This window comes from Aphelocoma coerulescens, chromosome 10 (assembly GCF_041296385.1).
Source record: "Aphelocoma coerulescens isolate FSJ_1873_10779 chromosome 10, UR_Acoe_1.0, whole genome shotgun sequence".
NCBI classification, from domain to species: domain Eukaryota; kingdom Metazoa; phylum Chordata; class Aves; order Passeriformes; family Corvidae; genus Aphelocoma; species Aphelocoma coerulescens.
In genome coordinates, this window is record NC_091024.1 from 15,445,883 (window position 1) to 15,471,864 (window position 25,982).

The window sequence follows — 25,982 nt, forward strand, 5'->3', positions numbered from 1 at the left end:
CAGAAATAAGATAATTTGCACATCATTTTTATTAATCATCTTTCTATAGCACAGTGTCCATGCTATTCTTGGAAAAAACCACACACATACAATTTTTTTTTTTTGTTAGGGGAAGTCAAAGAAAACCACCTGAAGTTCACTGTGGAAAGGTACAAACTTTTATTGACTCTAATTTACTTCACATTCACAACTCAGCATTAGGATTTTATAATCTTTCTGCCACTGCTACTTTACTCAGTAAATCATTATCAGGCACAAAGGTTTTAGTTTCAGTTGAAATGGTGAATTGTAAACCATCACAGCAACAGCATTAGAAACCTACTGCCTAGAGCAATTTGAGGTACAGATTTCTGTCTCTTGGTTAGAGGCAAATTTAAGATTTCATCCTTTGCTTAAATATATGTTAGATTTTTTTTGGTTTTAATATATTTCTATCTGAGAATAAGCCAAAACATTTGCCCAGCTTGCTACATTTTCATTAAAACACAAGGCAGTTAACTGACCAGAGTGGTATTGCAGGCTGGTGCACACAAAGCACACGTGCAGGCCTGGGCAGACACATGCACACTCAGTTCTCAGTGCATTTCTGGAGGCAGGACACGTGTGGCACAGGGTAGCACCTGGAGGCTGAGGTGCCACCATGGTCACAGCCCTGCACTGAGCCCTGGCACTGAGCACTGGGGGTCAGCAGCCACAGGAGCAGCCACGGAGCTCCCCGTGTGTGGTACAAAGTCATGACTCCGCCAGGAACAGCTGCAGTAATGCACATTTTCTACAAACACAAAAGGATGAGCTGCTTGGTAGCTTTTCTACTCTTGCAACATGAGAATGGCATTAACAGTATCTTGTTTTAAATGGTGAGCAGAAAAGAAAATTTGAAGATATGTGTACATATATATACACAGACATATATATATATACACTTGCATGTCAGTATTCTGTACACAGAAGTTAAAGATACATACTCACACCACAAAATTGCTTTTGAAAGTTATTAAAGATATTCAGAACAGTCCCTACTGACTTGATAAGGCAACTGTGCAGAGTGGAGAATATTTCAAAATTTACACTTGGTACCTGTCTTTCAAAAGTAAATCAGAAAGGATTCAGCTGTTTAACTCAGAGGAAGCAGCAGCATCCACAGGCACACGTTCACTCCCACAGACACAGCAGTTGCTCAGACTCCTCAGCAAGGCTGAGCCACACAAGGAAGCAGAACCTTGTCTTCAAGTCTAGGGAAAGGTGGATCTCTTCCCTTCTTTTCTGCAGGAGGTGCCCCCTCTCAGCCTCTGTTTACCTAACTCCCTTTTTGGAATGGTATAAAATTTCTTTTTAAGTCTGTTTGGCAAATAGGTATTTTGACAGGTTTTGTTTATTATAAAGGCATATTATTTTTAACCCTCTCCCATGCTATATATATATAAAATACAAAGACCCTCTGCAGCATCTGTACACATTTTAGAACTGAAATGTAAAAATGTCTGAAATCTCCTTATAAAAGACAATTCTGTTTAAATATAGTACCCATTTTTTCCCCCAAAGGGTACTAGCCTGAACATTTTTTAATTCCACCAGCTGCTTTTGTGGAGTAATTTATTTACACATTTTTGGTACCTTTAAACCAAAGAAGTTACATCTTTAAGTAAAGAAAAAAAAAAGACACTATAGTTTTAACTGTCATTTTAAAAGAAAATAAATTGGTACCAAAAGACACTAAGCACACAGGTTGAGGTCTTTATGTCAAGTATCAGGCCAGGGAAAGCAGTAAGCTAATGGGAAAAGAGGAATGGCAAAAGGAAACTAATACAAACCTTTGATAATGAACAAGTGAGATGACTGCTCCAGCAAGCTTGGAAATAAACACAACTGGTTTGTGGACCATTTAACGTGCTCCGCTCATCTTGCAGCATAATTAGGCAATTGAGGTGATGCACGTTTTTTCCTCACAAACAGTTGCCCAGAAGCACCTGGCATTGTGTCACAACAGCCTGTGCCTGCCCACGTTGTGCACAGCACACACACACCCACCAGCTTCTTTGCATAGGAACAGGGTTTGGAAGGTTGGCTAGGTAAAAGAAGAAGCCCCCTCCCCTGACATTGATCACCTTTGCACTGGCCCTGCCTTGCTACCAACCCCAGCAGTGCGAGCACAGCGCAGCCTTGGACAGGGAACAGCCTGGGAGCCAAACCCCACTTTGGGATTTAAGCTGTTCTGAAGATCAGTTTGGTTTTACAAAGACTTCCAAATCCTATCCCCTTCCCTTTTTTCAAACTCAAATACACTGCGTATTCCCATCCTGTGTACTCCCATCCTGCAGCCTTCTTTTTTCCCCACTGAGAAAACTGAGAACAGCTTTGAGTCCATCATATAAGGCCTTTGGTGCCTTAACTGGTAAGGCTACACCTGGATAGAGGCTCAGCATCAGTTCAACAGTGTTAGTGCTTTACATAGAAATAATTTAAGAGAAAATACAGCTTTGCTGTTCAGAGAAGGCAGCTGACAGGAGCCTTAACCTACGAGAATGACACATCGCTATTTCTCCACCCTCCTGGAATTCTTCACACTCCTGCCTTTCTCCCTGTGAAACTCAAGTGGCACAGCATCCAGGGAGAGCTATCATTTAAAAAGGTTTCAGAACAATGAGGAGGCTGCTGCATTAAGCAGACAGAGGCTATTGGATGTAATTCCCTCAGGCAGTGCTTGTGCATTGCACTGTCCCTATGGATGTGCACGTCTGCAGAAAGAAGGCACCGCTCACTGCTCTTCTTGCAGCACCTGCCTACCAGTGACTGCAGCACCTGCACCCCTCGTGGAACTGGCAATGTGGAGCCAGACTTCCTCCAGCAGGGCTCAAGTATGAGTTCTGCTGAAAGTTACTTCATCCTACAAAAAAATGACGAGAGGGTTGGCAAGGATTGGGATCTGTGCAGGGATATAATGCTGAGTAATTAAGGTGCCCTTATAAAAAGGTGAGGATCCTGTGGGACTTAAAAACAAGCTTAACCTTAAAGAGGGAATACCTGCTGTTTCTTCTGGATGCCTGTTGTTTCCAGAAATGGAGAGGGGGAAGCAGGGGATGGAACAAGAACTTGCCACAATAATCTGCTTTAAAAAGTTGGGGGGGGTGTCAGCTGCATTAGAGTAATCCTGTTACTGTTTTCTCCTAATGAAAGGCACTTCTAAAGCTACTGCAATACCGTATCTACAGTAAATGTTTTAAGGTTAACAGTGCATTGTCCTGATGTGGATTTCTATAGTCTGAAGTCAAGCTCACGACAAAGAGCACAAATCTGACTAATTGCTAATGAACACATTTTGGGGAGAGCAAGAAAAGGGAACAACCCCTCCCATGGATACACTGCATTAGCACATATGTAGGGTGGTAAGTCATGGAACATTAGTATGTTTGTATCTATGCATGTAAGTATTACTCCTGAAGAGGCAGTCTGATAAACAGTATATTCCCAGATTTCAGCTGTCAGTTCATCTCCACTGCACTACTTTGGCTTTCCAAGCTGGTCACTGCAGTCACTATCTGGGAAAACAAAAGTATTTGAAGCAGAACCCTCATTAATGATCACACCAAGCCTTTCAATTAGCTGATGAAACGCTCTATCACTTGTAATGAGCCAAACCCCCAAGAACAGGAGGAACTGGGGAGCAGAAGCCCCAGCAGATGAGAACTACTGAAGACAAAATTGTGCGATTTGAAGCATGACTTGCCTTGCTTTTAAATATTTGTGCAAATCTTACGTAATGTTTGTATATAAAAGTTATTACAGCTTTCAATGCCGCATTTAGCAGTGTTAAGTTAGAAAAGACAAAATGATATGCAGTATTCTCCCTAAACCTTTAAACCTCCACATCACCTCAGTCTTCATTTGCAAGCGTCTCGGTGGACAGCCAGATTTTGGCACCACTTAAAAATTTGCTTAAAGGTGTTCCCAGAATGCTCCGTCTGCATAGGTTCCCTACAGGAGAAAATGGGAATGAGGAGGAGAGAAAGTCTGGGGCACCGGAGGTGTCATTTAAACCATTAGCTCTGAAGTACATCCTGCTTTGATCCAGTTCTGAGCACGGGCCTTGCAAGGAGGAGTTGCTCTTGTACTGCCGCAGGCTGCGGTTTAACATGTCCACCTCGTCTGCCAACAAAGAAACTCTGTGGAAAGCAGTGATGGAGCCGCCGTGGTTGATCTGGACCTCGGGAACCCAGCGGAAGTAGCAGAGTTTCCACAGTTTTATTTGTGTTCCAGAGAGATTGGGCAGAATGACTCCGTGCAAATCAACGGGCTTTGCAAACCAGTCTCTGAAGTACTGCTCCATATTGTGGCTCTGCCCCTCCGCTGGCTGGAAAAAGTCCGGCTTCAGTTTTAGTATCAGAGAGTTTCTTCTTGGAAGGAACTCCTGCTCACCGATTATTCCATTTTTTAGTGCTGGAGGGACACCTCGCAGTGTGGAGCTGTAGTTTTTCTGCAGAAAATAAATACCGGTAATTTTCCAGTTCTACATCCATTGGAATAGTAAATTTCCCTGAACTGCCAGGGTGCATCATCCAGAGAAATGCTGTGACCTTTAAATAGTTCTGAGCTTGTGAGTCACTACTGCAGGGCTCACAGGGCAAACTGTGGCCACTTGTGGCCTTTAAAAAGAAATGGATATGTTTTGTAGCAACAAATGACTGACTTATAATCAGTATTTACTGAAAATACTGACAAACCCAGGGGGAAAAAGTGGCCTGTCATCACTTTTACAAAGGTGAAATAATGCAAATGTTGGCAGTGACTCAGCCATATCAGAAAATGTCCTAAAACACAAGGCTCAACAATTTACATCTTCTACAGAAAATCATTTCTTTAGGCTGGGAAGCCAACACAATGAAGGCTCCTGCTGCTAATCCAGCGGTACCTGCAGCATCCCCAGCAGGACCCCTGAGAGTGAGCACAGCCTCAGCCACAGGCACAGCCCCTCACAGCCCCCCCAGTCACCTTGGAGCGCTTGAAGGTCCGGAGGGCCCCGTTGTGCACGCTGGGCGCGCTCTTCCCGATGTACAGTGGGTTGTGGAACAGCAGCCGGTCCCGGCTCGTGAACTGAAGAGACCAGTCCCAAACACACGGAAACCTGAGGCCTTTCTCATCACCCAGCTGAATATTTTTGCTTATAGCAAATTCCTATGAGAAGTTAACATTCAGGCAGATTAAAATCAAAGAAAATGGGCTTATTCATGAATCCTAAAATCAGCACACAACTATTGGGCAAAGAGGAGCAGGGATGTAATTTAGAGGCAGCACAACAGAGCAGCAAGACAGCAGGAGAAAACAGCTGCTCTGCATTTGTGCAGTTACTTTTCAATTACATTAAATTGTTTGTTAGCTTACTCTTAACCCCCAAATTGGCATTTTGAGAATACAGCAACAGTCCCTCAGTACTCTGCTTCTTTGTAAGGTTGCTACCTACAACTCTAAAGGGAAAATATTGAACAAAATAAGTAAGTTTCACTTTTATCAGCCATCTACAGACAGTTCTGATAAGCTCCAGTTCTCAAAAACAAATTTAAGTGTTCAGTTTTCTAAATGCTTCCATTGTACATTACTACTGGAACTTTATGCAACATCCCCAACTTTTTCAACTATTTAAAAAATTCTGTTAAGAGATTTCAAAGTTTGCCTGAAGCATGAAATTCTCTTTATTGCCTGTCATTCTACTTTCTGAGTTCCAGATACAGATTTGCTTCCTAGAGGAGTACAAATAATAATGTACAGTAGCAATGTTTTCCTAGGAAAAAAACAACAAAGGAATTCAATAGACTTTTTTCTTCGATAGTTAGTCACAGTCTCTGCAAAGATCACCTGAGAGGACATTCTGATTGTATTCACCTGGGGACCTGAATATTTTGCCCCAAACAGAGTGTGCCATTTTGAAGAACACACAGGAAGCATTTAGCTGGGATGCTGTTATTTCCAAGGGGGCAGGCTGTAGTCTCCTGCTTGACAAGCAGCTGCAGCCTCTCTTACTCACAGTGCTTTCCTTGACTCGCTGGTGAGGGCAGTTGAAGAGGAAGGTGCCGAACAAGGAGATGCGGGCGCTGTCGTACAGGATGGTCAGGTACACCTCAGAGAACTCAAAGGCTGCTGGGTATTGTTCCAGCAGCTGCCAAACACAGTCAAGGAACATCAAGAACAAAGGAGACTGGGAAAAGAAACAAGGAATTATCCGATTTAACATAAGCTTTTCCCAAATCATACCAATTTCTTTGCAGTTAGGGTATTTAGTACATTATTCAACAGGGTAAACTATTTGGAGTCTTGCATTTTTCGTGATACTATGCAACTGTAACACCCTGTATTCCTGTTTAGCCACTTGCTTTCTCAGCACTACCTTTGCACAGCTTTCCCTTCTGTGTAAAAACACAGTTCTTTCCTGAGCTCCCCTCATACTTGTGCAGCTGCAAAAATCCTTTCTGCCATCTGTATGTCCCTCATAATTTCCAAATTAGTGCTTGTATGAGCCTTCCTTGCCACTTGGCCTTGTTTTTACAATGTATTTACTTCCTTGTTTGAAATTACTGGAGAGCTTTTAATTCAGCCATGGTAATTTCTCTCTATTTCTCTCTACATTTTCTAGCTTTTTTCCATAGCAGCCCATGAATGGCAAAAGTATAAACCGTCATTTATGTAAAGCTTTAGAAATATTTTCTCCTTCCCATTTTCACTCTTCAGTATATCCTTTCCTAAGGCCAAAATAGCTGCTTTTCATTATTTCCCTCTTGGCATCTCATTTCTTTATCCCTTCATGCATTTTCTCCACTTGGTGCTCAGTGCTCTCGGTTTATCTGTGGGCTCCACACTCTGGGGATATAAATTCCTGTTCCATGACTCTGGGCATTGTCCCTGAAAAAGGTTCCTAACCGGGGTCCTCTGTGCTTCCACCTGCAGTTAGCAGCCCCTTCTTTGCCATGAAGAGGCCAAACAACATGAGCTGGCAGTGCTGGAAGCCGAGCCCTGCGCTCCCCTCCCTCATCTCCCAGCAGCTGTGTCTGCTCATGTGGCTGCCTGCTCTGAAAGCACTGCAGAGTGATAACTTCACAGGGATGGAAACAAGGATTGGTAAAACACACAGCAAAACTACCCCCTCCAAACCCTCTCCTCACCTCCTTTGGTTTCAATTTGAAACATGAGCTGTGCTAGTGTTTGTAGCAGTGAGACGCTTTCATGTGTAACCCTCAAGCAACATAAAAACCCATTGGATTGCACTTGGTATTTCACTGATTCTCACATGGCTACAGAGGGTAAAGAAAAGATACCTTTACCCTGGAAAAAGAGTTATTTCCTCTGATATTACTATAATGAGATTTGAAAGTATTAGAACACATTTTTACTTTTAGATTTCTGTACGAATAAATGTTCAGGATGATATCAAGCAGATACTGTGATCACATGCAAATACAATTAATTTTTACCTCTTTGTCAGATCTCTTTAAGTGGTTACATCTATCTAAAAATTGATATCCTGCCATGACCCATTCCTTCTGTATTAAGCTTTGAAATCCAACAATTGTTCGAAAATAGGGATCCAGCATGACTTGAATGAGAGAAGCAGCAAGACAGCTCAGGTCCCGTCCCTCTTCCTCTGCAAATAACATACAGAATGTACAGAACATATAAGGTATAAATGCACAGAATTAGATTTCAAAGAGCAAAACGGTGCAACTAGGTCCCATGGTTTCCTTAGAATTTCCTTTAAAATATACTTTTAGTTGTTTTAATTGTTCTCATAATTAAAAAAAACCCCAACAAACTAGAAGAAAGACACACTTCTTTTTTCCTAAACTGAGATTTATACTATAGAAAGGGATCCTGCAATATCCAGCACAGCAGTGCATTCATCAAGAACAAAATACCCACCCAAATGCCTGATACTTAAACCCAAGATGTGTTGAGAAGAAGGGTGTTCATGCTGCTAGAAATTTTCAACATTTTTCCACCCTGAAGCATTCTTTGGAAGGCCATTACATGGGCAGAGTGGGATATACCAACTGAACAGGTCTTATAAAAATTACAGAAATGAGCAAGTTTTTCAGTGTCTTTTTCTCTGAAATATCTGTTTGCATAGACACAAGGAGTGGGCACTGAGTGAAATACTTTTGTGTATAGAACCTCTGAATTAAACTGATATTGCTTATGCAGGGTCTATTAGCCCAATTAACACAGTACAAAGATTCACCCTAAGGTTTTGATTCTATCATCATTATCAGAACAAAACCCACAAAGACTTAAAGCAAAATATTCCTTTGATGCTAAGGACTATATTACAGTTCAGATACATAAGAAAACTATTTTCCCTTCTAGTTCCCCAAATGCCTGAGATGTTCAGAAGCCGTGGGGTTTATGAACAAAGATTACGGTTGATGTTATCTAAATCTGTTTATCTACATTATCACAGTAATGCTAATAATTACAGCATGCTCTCTGTTGTATTACCTTGTAGAACTACAGAAACGTGCTTACACTCCATCATATAGACAAGCTCAGCAGCATGCTTAAGAAAGGCTCTAGACAGGAAAAGAAAGTGATTTAACAGTTAACCGAAGTTCAGTCTACAAGAAAAAAATATTTGGGTTATCTGTATTTACCTAACTTACATATTAAAACAAAGAATCCTTCAGCTGATGCACTGCTTATTTACAGTGCTGAATGCTTTGCACATCCCATTGAACATCATTTTATTAATGGTACCAACCTAATGTACTCTAACCAGCGAGTGTTTTCCAGTGAGGACAGCCACTTCTCTTCAGTTTCATCAAAAGGCTCTGCAACAGGGACAGTAATTACACTGCAGAACAACTTCCAGTAACAGTCCCTGTCAGCCAGGTCAATTGGAATTCACTGCATGTCAGGAAAACCACCCCCATGAAAGAAGGACAGCCCAGCATACCATTGACACAGAGCTGTTTGAGTTTGATGTGTGCAGCCTGGATTTCCTGGATGTTGGGGAGACACTTGTCCAGGTCAGATTTGTAAACGTCACTTCTCAGGGGATGGCTTCGAGTTATGGCATTACAAATCCTGCAGGAGAAGAATCAGCAGGTTTATTGTTGGAGAGGAAGGTAACAGTCTTTCAAGAAACATGCCACTGTCTTTAACTGCAAGCAATTAAAACCACTTAAAACATACACCTCATTCTAAAAAAAGAGTTTGCTAGTTCATGTTCAGGAGATACATTGCTCCTCCATAAAGCTACTGACCATTTTTGGTGTCTGCTAATTACAAAACAAAGAAATGGAAAGGTTGGATCATTAAAACATTATGTTAGGGAAATGAAATCTGAGGCTGACTGACAGTTAAATAACCCTATCCAGTTTTTAGCTTTCCATCATTTTTAGTAAGACTTACCTATGCTAAATAAAGAGAACACATATAAAGTTTATGAAGTCAGGAAATCTGACAGTGTTTCAACTAAAACTCAGAGCTCTGGCCTAACACACAATGCAGATGTTTGCACTACGACAAAAAGTCACCCTACAAATTAAACCAAAGAACAAAAATATCAACCTTGTAAACTACCTACACAAGGCACTAAATGCCTTCAGTCTTTCATTAAGGACAGTGAATGACAAATATTTCACAGAAATACCATGTGCATTGTGACACTAAATCTATAGAACTGTATTTCCCAATGCCACAAATGAAGGGGTTTTTTTACTGTCTTGCTGAAGGAGGTAAGAAAATCTCCACCAACGTAAGCTGTATTACAGAAAATCTGATCCTTTTATCAATAAATTCTGTCATCTGAATGATTAGCCCCCTAAAAAACAAACATACCTTAAAATCTGAAAAGTTATTCAGTATTTGAAACTGGAATGGCCTTGAATGAAAATAGTGCCAGAACCACACCTAGAGAACAGTCTCTCCAAAGTTCCCACAACACCGCGGTGTCACACTGGGTCCCCTCCACTGCCACCCACTGCTGTGTCACACAGTCACCACTGGTGTTACCCCAGCCCTCTGATTAAAGAGTAACACAACCAATCATTTACCTTTGATCGATTCTTCGCTGCTGCAATACATCTTTAATGTTGGCCATCCTCACAAGGGCACTCCCGTTGGGGTGATTCCAGGACCATAACTAACACGGGGAAAAAACACAAGGAACACCACAATAATACAGGTTAAAGCTATTCTGTACAAATTTTTTACTTAATCCTATGCACAGAACTCTGTTAATTGGCATACACAGCCCCAAGGTGAATACTATGCAATGACCAGGAGCAGTACCCAGAACTAGGAGGACACTTACTGGCATTCGCCTCCCAATGAAGGAGTAGGAGTACAGCTTCAGGTCCTGATCTGCTAGGGAAGATGGAACCACAAAATATTCTGGAAGGCTTGTGGAAAAAACATGATAAAAAAAGGTTACTTTTCCCCGTGTTTTTTACCATCTTCCCTCTTGCTGCAGTGCTGTGTCACCAGCTCAGTCAGGCTGTCCCAGAGCAGCCCCTGGGCACAGCTGCCACTGCCCCATGTGAGGGCTCGGCCGTGGTGCCAGCACAGCCCTGAGGACGCTAGTGAGAAACTGTGTGTCCCACGTGGAAGTACAGAAGCACAAAAGCAACGGATGCCAAAACATGACATTTCCTTTAGGGACAAGACCTGCAGCATCTTTCATCTGGGGGCCTCTCCAGAGAGCAGCACAATTAGGAGATGCAGTGCCCACTTGGGTGGGATGGAGGCTGTGGGAGACACAGGACAAGACAGCCCAATTCCCTCCTGCTGGTGTTCCAAGTGACACTTACCAAGTGGAGATCATATAACCTTCATTGACTGAGCACACTCTCCACTCGGATGCACCTGTCCTCTTGATTTCTCTATCCCAATCTGAGTAAGTTTCAAACAGAGGAGTCTGCTGACCACTGGCACTGCCGATGCCACCACCACCACCTCCTGGGTCTATGCCATTCACCTTCTTTGCTAGGAAAAGGAAAGTCATCAATGCCCATTAAAAAAAACCATCAAACTCTTTACCTTCCTAATTACAAAAATAAGCCATTAGCATCAGGACTAGTATTATCTATATTACCTATTGCTGTATTACAAGAAAGCAGTGATTTAATGACAGCTTGATGATACAAGAAGATGTCAGTGTATTTTTTTCCCTGCAATTTTAATAGAAAAGCAACATAAAATTGGCCTGCTGTGCTGCTTGATAGAAGCCAAGGCATACTAATACTCAAGAACAAATGTTATCTCCAGTCACAGGATTTCTTTCTTCAATACGCCAAAGTTTGCAACATTTTAAAAACATGAGCCCTTTACAGGCTACCCTTTAATAGGTACCATGTCAAGAAAGCAAAATAAAACTTATATAATTTCAGCCACTTCAAATGACTGCTGTATTAACAGCAAATAAAAGAAATGGAAGACCATGTTAAAATATAGGGGTTTCTATATAAATTTTATTTATATCCACACTAAAAAATCATTTTGTGTCTAGGAACCAGGAGCTTAGAGAGGCTGTTACTGTACAGAAGGATCTCCTTTGCTGGTCATCCTTTAGGTGCCAAGGGGACAGTCAGCTGTGCCAGAAAGAAATTACATTTTGTTTCTTGACACTTGAAGTACATTTTTAGATGAAAGTAGAATAAACTGAAATTCAGCACTGTTACCTCCCCCTTGAAAGCTCTGAGCTTTAGCAAGAGCCTGCCCAAAGGAAGCAGAACAGCGTCACAGCTCTGCTGACATCCCATAACCTGTGTGGTTTCTGCTTTCTGTATCTATCAACTTCATTCTTGCACTGGCACTCTGAGTACTTAGGATTTTCAGAAGAAAACAGGACTAAAATCAGACTGAAGTAGTTCTTCAAAGACAGTAAACAGAGAAATATGATCATTACAAAAAGAGTCAATTTTCCTGTTTAATGGCAGGATATGTAACTATCAAATATAGCCTGGGAAAGAAACAACGTACACACACACACCAGAGCAATGCAGGCTTTTTATGTTCCTCAGGAAGCACTAAGACAGCATTTCACCTTTTACTTCGCTGGGGTTAGCAGGAATAGAGAGTCATTAAACAGCACTGGAATTTCAAGAGCAAAGCCAGAGATCTATGGGACAAACACCAGGGTTCACAACAACATGAACACCCCAACCCAACCAAATTTCAAACTATCTTAGGAACTGCAGCACAGCAGAACAACTCTCCTTTGCCATTCTGGTCTGCTACTCCAGAGGAACATTTTTACCCACCTTATGTAATTCTTCCACTAGGTATTTTTCCATATAGCAAATGGTATTTTAAGGACAGAGTAAAGGGAACTTTGTGATAGACTAACATTTTATCGGCATTTTATTGGCAAATTGGCTTCCTCCCTAGTACTTTATAACATGAAAATACATGGACCTTAATAACTGCCCAAGCTGTATGAGGTAAGAAATTCCATGTGTAATTATGTGTGCAACATTATCACATGCACACTTATTCATGTGCATGTACAGGGCAGTCATGGAGGCACCTGCATGAAAAGCATGCATTGTTTTGCAAATTTGAAGGCCTGATCTTGTAATTCCACGAGAGGTTCATGTTTTGTAACAGGCAGATCAGTGGTTTATAGTGCCAGCTGCTGAGTTCAGATCTCAGTACCACAGCTCTGCAGCAGCAGCACGCTCTGTGGGGAGGCTTGTCACCCTACAACTCTGATGGCTCTCAGCTGTGTCTTGGCTGGGGAACACTCAGCAGTGACCACACAGCATTACACTAGAAATCAAGTTCCAAAGGCATCTTTGCAGGCTTACCTAACTGATAAGGTTCAGTTGGAGATTGGCCTTGAGCAGAGAGGGTGTGCTCCAACTCAGCAGGGGTGGTGGAGGTTTTGAGTGGTAAGAACTGCCTAGTAAGCCTCTAGGAAAGAAGGTATGGAGTCCCAAGTTGCACAAATCCTCCTGCAATACCACCAGAAGAGAAACTTATTCCCAAAAGAAGGGCAGGTGAGCAAACCTGCCTGATGGGACATTCACTGGGTACCCAGAGTACCAACAGAGACACACAGTAGGAGGATGGAAACGTGAACTGAGAAACAGGAGTATTCATGCTGGCATGGTTTGGCTTTGTTTAAGACAGGAAAGACATTTCTCTGGATCTTGGTCATTAATGTCTATCCCAAGGAATGACTTATAACCATGAGTAAGAGGCTGGGTGCAGAACGAGCCTATTTTTTTACCCTTGGAGAAAACCTCAAATGCTTTTTGCCACGGCTTCTGGACAGAAGTATTAGTAAAAATACGTATCACAAAATAGGAAAAAACCACAATCCAAGTACTTTCATCCTTACCTGGATTATGATATATTTCCCCAACATACTCAAATGCAAAGAGAAGCTGAAGATCTGTTGGCTGAGAATAATGAGCTATTGCAAGGCACACCTAGGGAAGAGACATTTATTATTGTTATTTATATATCTATATAGACAAAATATTATTGCCCTTAATTGTAAGTGTGAAATATGCAGAGCTGTAAAAAAGCTAAAAATCAGTATTTTGATTTTTTTTTTAATAAAAAGAGTACTTATCAATCTAGCATAAGAACCTAAGAGTGGCCATGCAGGGTCAGTTCCAAAGGTCCAGCCTAGCACTCTGTTCTATCAGCTGTCAGCAATCAATGTTTGGGGAACAGGGGAAAAACACAGAAAGAACATAATGGAATTTTACCAGGACAATTTTCAACAACTAACAATTCAGGCATGTCCTGTACTAAAATCTGGTATCAGTATTTAACAGCATTTGACAGATATTTCTGCTACAAAGTTGTCACTTGGGCCAGGAGGTTTTTCATGTGCAACTTCCCTTTACAAAAACCGTATTGGTTCTTCCCCTAACATTATTAAAATTAAGAGTGCAGCACATGACTTAGGATTAGATTCTAGACTTAAAATACCATCAAGCTTTTCTGGTCTCTGTCTCTTTGAATGTAGATATTCACTAATAAGTACAAAAGATTTGACAAGAATCTTAACGTCTAGAAGACTTAAAATCAGGAAGAAAAAAAAATCAAGTAGAGATTAGTGCTGTTATTCTTCAAATATCAGGATATGAATGGAGTCTTTAACTTCATCCTCTTCCCTCAGTTTTGCTTCTGCATTTTACTAAATTGTACCTTTTAACCAGGGACAAAGACATAGTCATAGTGTAAGCCCACATTCTTACCACCCCAAATTTTTCCTTTTTATTTTCTTTCTTTCCTTCAACTTTTCCTGACTTTTCATATTTAGAAACACATTTACAAAATTTATTCCAAGTTTAGCAGTTTTGAATATTATTTCTGAAAAACATCCTGTGCATCCAGAAATGCAAGAAATTGTTTTCTGTTAGTGAAGGAAAGTTTCCTTATTGTGATAGACATAAAAGGAAGATTTGCACCACAGAACTGAAGGAACACCAGTGCTGGCAGCAGTGGGGCTCGGGAACAAAACTCAAGAGCTCAGTTATACTGAGTTCTGCATGGAGAAAGTTGCTGTACTTCTATTTTTTGTATGCAACATATATGGTGTTATGGAACCTTTACTGTATTTTTATATACCTTGGCTTTTGATGGGGACAGTCCTCATTATTTATAAAAGCAGTAATGACAGTAGGCTAACTTGAGCTGAAAATGTTGTTTCGCAAACCCTCCCCAACAAAAAAAGTTGAGTCCTAGAACAATGTTTTCTTTAACTGTTCTCCCCACACTTTCAGTTCTACAATGAAACTGCAAAGGAAAATACAGGACAGAACACTCCAGGGGTGACAACCCCCCAAAAAATACAAACAGTACAAGTGTGCCTGGAAAACTGTGTAGCAGGACTTTCCAAATGAACATTTACAAGCTCATTTCCAGGATTTGATAAAAATTTTAATGGCATAACTGGAAGCTATGCACATTTACTACATCTTGTGATTTCAGTGTACACACCAAAGCTGAACAATGTGGCCACTTCTAACTGATTACTTTTGGCTATCACAATAACAATTTGGTTTCACAATGAAACCAAATGGAAATCTGTGTATATCCACATTTTGACTTCCATTATTCTATGTAGCTTTTTACTACAGTAATTGATTCTAGCAGAGCTACTCCTCACCATTATTTATTGAGTGAAAGTTGAAAGCCTTTTACAATGCTAATCTACTCCCAAGGCTTCAGGACCAACTGCAGGAAAAAAATTCCATTGTGCTGCCAAATGACACAACAGAAATACAGTAAAACCTATTTTTAAATAGGCAGCAGCTGAAATCTCTGTCATTTACTTGCCACATTTGAAAAAGAGAATATGTGTGTGCTGTGTGAAGCGAGATAAAATGGTGGGGGGAGATAGATCTAGTTCCCCACAAAAAATATGAGACCATAGTTGTGCTTTTAAATAAAGCAGGAGCTGGAAAATGCTCTGGGTGTTCCATAGAATAGATGTAACTCACACCAGGTATTGCATGGTTGAAACAGTCCACCCACACCATCAGGACCTCTATTTCTCTTATTTAAAACAGTGATAGATTTATCCTGCTACTGTCTCTATTTTTACATTTTAGAAAAATTCCACTCATAGATCCACTAAGCAAGTGCTAAAGACATACTAATTTTCTGTTTATTCCTCCCTAAATCCCTATAATAGCTTTATTGTCTCAGAGATTCAGCAGACAAGCACATTCCACAGATCTCAGCAGATTATGGCCATAAGTAGAACGCTCTTAAATTGGAAGACAAACATGTTTTACAGGAAGCGTTCTCATATCAAACTCAAAAATGTTTGGTATTCTTGCCAATTTACAATTGTGTAAAGCTGAAGATATTTAGGCTCAGACAAATAACAAGAGAATAGGCTGCTTGTTGGAAAGTTCATTTATTAAAAGCAGTAACTGCAATGGCTGTAGTTATTTCGTAGTACAAAGCCATTTCCCTATGTCAGTGTCCCTTGTTCAACCCCTATCTGAGAAAAATGAATGATACTTTCACGGTACACCGTCCTCTTCAACAGGAATTTTACCAAGGGCAAGAGCTTCAAAGTATTGCTAATGCTCTTGCAGAAGAGTTGTGAACAGCAATATTTCAGATGTGCTAGGTTAGCACAGCCATGCATTTCCCCTCCTTCCTTAAGCCAGGCTACCTGGCTTATGAACTCTCTGGAAAAATACTCTTTTCCTTTGCTACTGCAATTCCTATCCCAAGCAGACACCTGCAGTAGAAAGTGACACAAGCAGGACTAGATCAGGTCCCAAAACTAGGTTTTGTTAATTTTCCTAGGCTGGAAAACCTATTGGGAAAATAAGCATTCAGCATTAAGAGAATTATTAAAATTCATCTCTATTTTTTAAAATACCTTTTACCTTTTCCCAGGGAAGTTGAGGCTGTGCCATTCCTGTAAGTGTTCAAGGCCAGGATGGGGCTTTGAAAAACCCCATCTGGTGTAGTGGCAGGTGTCCCTGCCCATGGCAGGGGGCTGGAATGAGATGAGCTTTAAGGGCCCTTCCAACCCAAACTGTTCTATGATCCTGTGATTCTATAAGTATACTTCTAAAGAAAGTTTTCTTCCCCCCCTCTGAAGACCATCAAGACAGTATCTTATGCATTCCCAGTGCCTTGAAACGTTACCAATTTTGTGATCTGTATAAACAATTAGAACAAGGTAATAGAGTTGGGGAGGCAGGGGGAACACATTAGGAAGGGTCAGGACTGTTTGTCCAAAACTCTTAACAGTTTCATGTTATTGTTCATAACAATTAGGAAAGAAAAGTGTTCCCCTCCATCCCAAGTGTTATGACGTAGGAAAGGCTACTTTTGATTGCACAGGAAACAAGATTTGAGATAAAAACTTTCCTTCTGTTTTGATTGAGCATGTGATTCTGAAATGGCTCTCATTCCAAAAAGCTTCCTGAAAGAAAAGAACTGAGGGAGTTGCAGAAGAGAAAGGGATGAGAAAATGGAGACATACTCATGGAGGCACAGGGTGTGTGCCACTCTGGGGCACTGCCAAGATCCATGTGCACGGTGAGGCAACACACTGGCCATCACCTAACAGTCAGAAGACCTACAGACTCACCTTTTCATACATTTTATTTTCCCAGTCCAATGTCAACTACTGCAGTGCCTAAAAAATAGCAGTTTTCAGTTTGACTGTTTGCTGTCATTTTTGGAACAAAATAATTCCTTTCCCCTAAGGAATGTGAAATGCTTCTTTTTTTGCACTGCCTAACTTAAGACTTCCCCAACTTGCTTACCCTTGCTTCCCCATCCTCCACTTCCTCCCACACCCATCTGGCTTTCCTTCCTTTGGAGACTCTATCGCTTTATTTTAGAGACAAAACAAAATTAAACTGCTAAACAGTGGTGAGTGCAAATTTCCATTCTTTCTACTTTTCCTTAACGCTTGCTTCCCAAATATCCACTAATAAAAATGAAGAAGAAAATATTTACCTGGCTGACTAATGCTTAGACAGTATTTTATTAGCATGTATTGGCTGCAACAAGTGTTATGGGTATTTTTCTAACAGAACTAATTTTTAAGCTTCTCCATAATAATTTACCCGGAAGTAGATGAATGTGTTCTCACAATGTTTCTGCTTAAAGGCAAAGAAAAACACCTCTGAGAGTTCTGCCAACATTACCCATGTGTCAAGTCTGTCAAACTGTCCACATTAGAAGCTTGCTTTCAAACTTGGATCCTTCTTTTCACAGTATCCAAAGAGATCCTTGGAAAGAGGATCTTTCCAAGATCCTCAAAAAGAGACTCAGAATAATCTCTATTCTAGTAAGGCAGCTTAATCAGTTATTGTCCCTTATGTCCTGTTCAGCAAATAGAGACACTTCCTTAGGAACAGATTACACTTTCTTTGCCAACACTAATTTATGTCACTGGATGCTGTTGAGTATTTCCAGTACATGCATGGAACTATGCACGAAACAAATTACTTAACTGCATAAAATTAGCATCTGTTTTCCTTTTAACTATTGCATATATCTAAAGCTCGTTTTTAAACATTAATTACCATGGATATTGTTTTTGTATAACTATTGCTCTAAAAAGAACATTTGCGATCATCTGCCAACAAGTAGAGACATTTATACTCCTGTATTTTGAAATGCATATTTTAGTAGGCAGGTATTTTGTTTTGACCTAACAGGGCTTTATTTATAGAGTGCTACTCCTGTGTATTACTAGGATGACATTTAATTACAGCCTGATCTAATCTTGGCAAGTCTGAAGAGAAAGGTGGAGAAGGTGATGATGTCTACAGGCCCCTCCATCCCGAACCCTGGCTTCCATGGTTAGTCCCTTCCTACAGCATCCTCCCAGTTCTGACTGGAATTCCTGACTGAGCAGGATTCCCCTCACATCAGAACTCAGTTACACTTTAAGTCATGGTCTTCCCTACAAAAGTTATGCACACAGTTATTTCCAAGTAGATAGCTACCAAAATTTTCTTGTACAAACAGCTGAGTGTAAATATATATTAAAGAGGCCCTTCAGAACTTTAAGGAAGCCTGATCGCTGTCTTTTGTTTTTAAACATCAGGACAACCTTGCTAATATGTACTACCTGAAGGACAGGAACAGAAACCAGATAAAATCTTTCCATACTGTGGTGCCAGCATGCCATCTAAATGTCAGAAAGAACAAAACAACTCCATTCAATATGCTGTGTAAGACCACCCTAGATGTGCTCACCAGCATCCCAAAATAATTTAAGCCAAATCCTGATACAGGAAAACTGATCTAAGGACCTCACAGTTTTATACATTTATGTTTTAATGCTAACAGAACAATATTACTATGGAAACATTAGATTAGATTAGCTGAACCTGATCTCCCTTCAGTAAAAGTGCTTCTGTGCTACACCCATGCAAAGCTGCAGTAACCTACCTGATGCATCAAAACTGCAACAGTAACCACACAGCTGATATTTGTATAAGTTTTCTTCCTCTCCTCTAATGAGCACATTCTGGTATTTGAAAATGGCAGTTGTTACAGTTTTGGTAGCCACCAGCACAATCTCTATAACCACACATGCTCTGGTTCTCTAGACCCAGCAGTTCTTCCTATCAGAAGTCATCACCTAAGACCATGTAATTATAAATGCCTAATGTAAGGGCCTTCCTAAAAGGGTTTCACTCTTTGCTCTTGCATAAGAAAATGCAGCACAAAGAGTGCTGCATTAATGAGATGCTGAGTTTATGCTTTTCTCCTCCAGGCTAATCACTCCCCTTTGCTGTGACAGCCAATTACAAACAGTTGCTGTAAAGATATTGCAGGAGACGGCTGCTCCAGGGGGATTTTGGAGAAGCTGTGCAAGGGAATGACTGCTGAAAGACTGCCAAACGTGGAAGGCTCCAACCTGCACAGGCAGCAGGCAGGGGGCAGCCAGAACAGGGGCAAGGCCAGAGCAGGATGGTTCTTTACGGGCTCCTGCCCACACATCTTCAGGAGAGTAAAGGGGCTGAGGCTGTTCAGCAGTCGCTCGGTCAGTAACTGCACGCAGACTTATGCCTGGGCAGATGGTCCTCGGGACTTACAGGGCTAAACTCAAACTTGATCCTACTGAGAAGGGGAATTGTTAAGCTCTGAGAGCAAAGTGGGTCATTCCTTACGAAATGCCGGCTGTGCCACGCCACGGTGCTGCGCAGGTCAGGGGAGCTGGACCAGCGCCGGGACAGCGAGAGCTGGGAATGCGCTCCAGCCCAGCACAGCTCACCTGGGCTGGCACAGCCCACACAACACAGCACCACTGCACAGAGACCTGGGGCAATGGGGGTACAAATGGGCAAGGAAGGAAATCTCTAGGAATGTATGGACCCAAGTAATTCCTCCTGTCAAGAGGTGTACAAGCCTCTTCTAAGGAAATGCTGAGAATGAGCCCAGGTTTATGTAGATTAGACAAAATAGTGATTCCAAGAGCTCATTGGAGAACTTGCTGTGTGACACAATTAAGGATATCCATGAGGCAGTACACTCAACCTCTGGGTAAATTAAGCTTATGACTTTCAGAAAATGTATCAAAGCTTGAAATATTTTCCATAAAAATGCAAACATCTGTTGTACAGCTGCAATGCAGCATTCTGATTCCAGTCCTTAAAAATACTTATTTAATAAATTAGTAACTTTTAAAGTACAACAGATATGACAAGAAATACAGGTTTATCTTATATAAGAAACAGTTAATACATCACATTAAATCTTTTCCCTATTAGTTTTAACTCTAAATGTCTAGATGTTCTCCTGTAACAGAATGTGAATAATTTGCAATTCTTCCCCCCACTTCTCTACCAAAACATAATAATACAAAATGTTCTTATCAGCACAGCTGTTGCTACACGTAATGACTGCAAGGCAGGATTTCATATGAAGATAATAATACCTTTTTTGCACTTTCGGGACCTGCTTCATCAAAACGAAATCTGACAATACGGAAGTCTTTGCAATAAATTATTAATTCAGTTGGATTAAACTTAAGTTTTTGGTTGGGACCAAGGACCTTCTGCTTCCTCTTGGTGTCATTCACTGCAAAGAAGAGACAAAGTTATTTGACTGTGCTCTGTAATTAAACACAAGATTGGCTCAAACAGATACAATAATGTTGCTACCAGAAGGTTTTTATTTAATAGCATATTTTGATTGAGGTAGAAAATCTGTTAATTCCTGTTAGCAAAAGCTTATACTTCACTAAACTTAGGGTGAACCTCATGTTTTAGAAAAGGGGCAACAAATGTGGGCCAGTGCAAGACAATATAATAGGTCAATAGCACCTCTTTGTTTTTAAAAAATAGCATTTCTTCATCATGTTCTTCCTCAGATACACATTAATCTTTTCACAGGGATCACAACCAATTTTGGGCATTGAAAACTTATAACCAATAATTTAGATTAGCCACAGTCAGAAAACCAAGTGTTTAACAGTCTGTGCCATAAACAAAATATGTAAAATTATCACTTTTACGAAACTTTACAATTACAAGATGAAAAACATTCTTAACAAATAGGTTAGCCTGAAGAATCCAACAAATCAAAACTTGGTTCTCCACAAGAAGTATTTTGTGTCTTCAGATTAAGATGTCAATGGCCATTTACAGATTTTTGAGGATCACCAGCTATTAACTTGCTAAGAATTAGAGGATTGAAAACTACAGCATTTCTCTTGTCAGAAATCCCAGCTATATCTAACTGTCTAAGCTATGCGCTTTTTGTATTTCAGTGGCAGAGATTCAGATGATTCATTGTAAAAATGTTGCTAACAAAATTTTGTACTGCTATTACCAGGTGTCTCTCCTAAAACACCTGTTGATTCAGTATGGTAGTTACAAATTTAAAGCCAATAATACAAAGACCCAAATAAGTAAGTCTTCTGGCACCTCAAGATTTATTCAGCATTTAAGGATTTTATTCTAATTTTAAATAAACCAAATACTTCAAATCAGGGAAGACTAATGACATAAAACCTCAAGTACCAACAATTCTGCAGAACTTAACAGGCAGTTAACAGTTTTGTACTGAATAAGAACAAAGCCTGTCATCATACTTAACTATTTTTGACGTACCTGTGACAATCTGCTCAATGCATGTGAGTGGGACATCATGTTCACCAAGGAGGAGGTTTTTATAATGGAATTTCTGAAACACATGAGCTCACAGCCATTAATTGCAATTCTGCAGTTTGCAACCAGATGTACAGCACAACTTTGAAAAAACTATGATAAAAATCAGGCATGCCTAGGCTTTTCTGACAGGTACCACCCTTGCCTATTCACAGGTAATTAGAGGCTGTGGAAACAGCTCTCTTGTACTGCTGAACTGCATACCAGTTTAGAAACCCCAGTGGAATATGCAAAATAACCTCCCTATTTGCACTGAATTTACTGAATTAGTATAAAAAATTACTGGTAGAAATTCAATACAATTTGAAGTATAAAATATATATATGGAATATAAGAAATCTCCAATTATTACTTTTGTAAGCATAGAAAGACAAAAATATTAATTCTACTTTCAGGGACAAGTTTTGACAACTACTTCATGTCAAAAATTAACTTTTTGAAGTAGATTTGGTCAAACTTTCTAACCATTACTGAATAAGCATCTATCTACTTTGAGAGCTTTACATATCCTTAGTTAATGGAACATTTTTGTTAAAAGCCCCAAATGGAAGTGCAAACTCTACTGAAAATAACATACAGCTCACTACTTGGATTTCCAAACAGTGTTGTGTGCTGTGCTGTCCAAAAACTGATCATGGTTTTGAATGTCATGAGTTCTGCTTTGACAAAGACAAAAGAGTTCTTCTCCCTTTTCTCGTTGCTTCATCTACAATGAAAACTCATTTCATGGTTACTTTGTCCTCCATCAGTAACACCAATAAATCACCACCACATTAAAAGCTTTGCTGATCTGATGCTTGTCTAGCCTAAGGAACATTTGCAAACAGCTCCTTCAAGGAGAAACGTATCTGTGTATAATTCCTGCTCTGCCTTTCGTAAAACCGCTTCCCGGGGAAGCCTCCATACACAGAGGTAAATGGAGCTGGATGTAATTCTGTACAAATCTGCTCCGTTCTGATACTCCCAATGAAGGGATGGAATAGCAACACATTCAGAAAAGGACAGTGGAACCTCATCCTGTAGCCTGCTTAGAAGGCATCCATTTATATCAGATATGAGACAGAATCACAGTGTGAATAATTTCACTTATCCCATTCGTTGTCATGATGCACCTGTGTGAGTAATAACCAACCTGCAGTGGCATCGGGTCATCCGTAATAAAGGAAATCTTGAAGTTAGTGCAAACCAACTTGCCCCACAGGTCATATTGGCTTGTGTCTGTTGCAATGCACTTTCTTACAAAATTTACTTCATTCACCACAATTTCACCTAAAACAGAAAAAGGGGAGGGGAAAAGGGAAGTCTGTATAATCTTGTAGGTACAACAATTCTAAGTCTGTAGAGCCAAGGAACCCCTAACTCTTTACCTGTTTCAAGTTATCCACCTCTTCTGGGTAAACATGGAGTTCAACTAACACCACTCCAGGGAAAAGAGGAAACTATCATTCCAAAATGGACAATATTGGGCAGTAGTTAAGATAAAACAAAAATCAAAACAAACAGAAACAACCAATCAACTTAAAACCAAAACCAAAACCAATCCCCCAACAATAAAACCCAAAAGAAACCAATCCACACTCAAGCCCAAAAAAACCACACACCACTTCCCTTAGATCCAGAGATCAAGATCTGCAATTCCCCACTATTAAAAATTCATTGGTTTGAACAACACCGTTCTTTAAACAAGCATACATTCCTGTACTTTACCTAATATTTATTTTAAAAACTGAAATTAGCTGGCTATTGTTAAGTACTTCTGAGAGTTTAATGAACTTCCTGAATTCAGAATAATCAGGCCACATCACACTTTGCATGTATAAAGATATTTTCAGGTGATTTCAAAAAACAAAAACCAGAACACAAACACATTTCAAAGTTTTTACTGTGACTGTCTAATGAAGGTGACATTTTCTTGGTCTCTTTCATAAAACAGAAGATCCAAATGAAGAAAAAAAATAATGCTAATTGGTCTGGCATAAGCATATAGGTAAATGAGACTGAGGGCCATTTAAATAGAAAAGGTACATCACTACACAAAATGATACTTTTCAGTTTCACAGCCAAGATTTCTGAAAGCTAAACAGTAACTCTTCCTTCAGGAATCTACCTTGGTAATTCTTTTACACCTGTACAGGGCTTTCACTTCTGTCATCAGATCAACCACGTCTGCTGCTGTTGTCTACCATAAATAGCGTGGGAGTACAAGTGTGTTCCAAGAAAAATGTAATTTCATATTGGCTCTGAGATTTTATTTGGAAGAAACTAAGCACTAAAGATCGCTGAAGCCTAATTTGCTCATAATAGGTTTGGCACGTTTAGTCCCAGTTGCCTGAAATGCCATCTCACAGTCCTGCTTTGCATGGAAACAGCAGCGCCTTGGGCAGCTGTAGTGGCAGAAATCAGTTACTGTGTGTCCAAGGAGTATGACCAGAGCCTGGAATAAATTTCCCATTTATTTCCTGATGTGGAGCAGGTATTTTCCTCAAGTGGTTACCACTGCAGCCAAGTAACCATACCTTAAAAGGACTGCCTTTAGCACTCCAGACACTTGAGAGAAATGCACCTTTTGCTGTCTTGAGGCCCAGTCCCTGCACATGCTCCTCATCCTGAGCTATTTAACCCAGCTGTCCTACTAGTCCTACTGGATCTCTTGCCCCTAAAATGATCAGGGATCTGCCACTAAGAGCAGCAGCAGCGTCTCTGCTTTTGGCTCAGTTGCTCAGCTACAAAAATGTCTTGGTCTAAGTCTGTAGCCTTGAGCTCCCAGAATTATGAGCTGTATTCTGGCACTGTTTGGAGATGTTAGGAGACAAGTTTCATTGACCTGTGTTATCATATACATGAATAATCTATGCCAGAAGTGGCAGGAACTGTGAAAATGTCTATAAACAGATCTGCTGGAGCTTTGAAGTCTTTCCTAAAACACCGCTAAACTGTGCTTAAATAAGCTTTTGAATAGGAAAACAAAAAATCTGATTCTTACAGCTTCCGTACAAACAGTTAAAAGTTCATCCAAGTCCACAGCAACTGAAAACAATGTTTATAATGGGGTACATGAGAATGACAAGCCCTACTTCTGTTAAAACACTGTAATGAAAATGCTTCAATACTTAGCAGTGTCTGGCCTGAAACTTCTTAACGCCCAGCATTTCTTCAAATAATCTATTTACTTAAATAACTGCAAAAGCCCAAACCATTTATCGAAGCAATTTCTCCTGAGAGTTGGTGTTAAGTCTTCAACTATTCAATGTGAAGTTCTAAGTCACATTCTGTGTATGAAGAAAAACAATCTCCTCACAAACTGAGTTCTAAGTAATTTTTATTCCTCTCTCTCTCCGTATTGCCAGTGTATCACTGCATTTCTAATAAAAAAATATGGAGAGCTAAATACATCATGAAATGATGCAACTTCCATAGTTTTTTTTTTTGGTAACATTCACTTATCTGTTACCAAGTATAATATTTTTTACTATGACACCAGAGACACTTGCTAAAAGCAAATTACTATTGCCAAACTATTTCAGTACTTCATGACTTTGATGCAACAAAACAGTAGAGTAATGAGATACATGCACACATCTTCAATTTGAATTTACTACAGTTTAAAGCATGCCATCACTCTCTTTCCAAAGCCAGTCCTTTCTACTTCCCTCCTCCAATCCTCATAATTGTGTGGCTACATTGCAGCATGTTAATTCCAATCCTATTTTAGTGCAACTGCATTTAATTTCATTTCATCTAACACAAACACATTCTGGATTTTCTGGCCTAGCTTATCTTCTGCTCTCAGGTTTACAGCCCTAACATAGAACTGTCCATTTTGAACCTGAGGATTAAGGTATGGCAGGACAGAGAACGCATGCACACCAGCTTCAGCCGAAGCATGAGAAAGTTTGCAAATTTAATAGATGCAATTTCCAAACATCTCTAGAAATTGAGAATTTTTTTTTTGGGGGGGATGCAGGTTTGGAATTTTACATGACCCATCTTTTATCCCTCATTTGGACATCTATAATGAGCAATATAAAAAGGAGCAAACCTTTCAAAATGAAAATTTAGGGAAGTAGATAAACAATGTGAGTAGTAAGTGCAAGACTTGCACAATGAACCCTTCTTGTATTTGTAGCTGAGTAGGTGATTTCTCTATACAAGACAACAACAGAGCTATTCAGAGATATTACACTGCACAGTTCTACGATGTAGCTGCTGCTTTTTTCCAGTAAACAGTCACAAGCTGTTCCAGACATGGAACAGCAGTCAACACTTCCATGTGACTCTAAGAGTCAAAGAATGATCTCAGGAGACAAGAGCAGTTTGTTTAAACTTTGACAGGAAACCAGAAGAAAAATTACAGGTTGCCACCCTTACATATAA

General features: G+C 40.1%; 1 protein-coding gene across 5 annotated transcripts in view; it reads right to left on the minus strand.

Annotated features, from left to right (window-relative positions):
* Window positions 1–11: 11 nt before the first annotated feature.
* The window catches only part of MTMR10 (myotubularin related protein 10), a 36,645-nt gene continuing 10,674 nt past the window's right edge, over window positions 12–25,982 (minus strand). For 3 of the 5 annotated variants that reach the window (XM_069025767.1, XM_069025768.1, XM_069025769.1), the window contains 14 exons: window positions 22,741–22,877; window positions 21,552–21,624; window positions 20,375–20,517; window positions 13,325–13,415; window positions 10,791–10,965; window positions 10,295–10,382; window positions 10,035–10,123; window positions 8,933–9,063; window positions 8,738–8,807; window positions 8,479–8,549; window positions 7,458–7,627; window positions 6,017–6,187; window positions 4,987–5,169; window positions 12–4,471 (listed from right to left, as the gene is read on the minus strand). In XM_069025767.1, coding sequence (XP_068881868.1) covers window positions 3,872–4,471; window positions 4,987–5,169; window positions 6,017–6,187; window positions 7,458–7,627; window positions 8,479–8,549; window positions 8,738–8,807; window positions 8,933–9,063; window positions 10,035–10,123; window positions 10,295–10,382; window positions 10,791–10,965; window positions 13,325–13,415; window positions 20,375–20,517; window positions 21,552–21,624; window positions 22,741–22,877 — 2,192 coding nt within the window. In that variant the 3' untranslated portion in view covers window positions 12–3,871. Of the gene's footprint in view, window positions 4,472–4,986; window positions 5,170–6,016; window positions 6,188–7,457; window positions 7,628–8,478; window positions 8,550–8,737; window positions 8,808–8,932; window positions 9,064–10,034; window positions 10,124–10,294; window positions 10,383–10,790; window positions 10,966–12,788; window positions 12,895–13,324; window positions 13,416–20,374; window positions 20,518–21,551; window positions 21,625–22,740; window positions 22,878–22,975; window positions 23,048–25,982 lie in introns of those variants that run through there. The other 2 variants (XM_069025770.1, XM_069025771.1) reach the window with 2 other exon arrangements.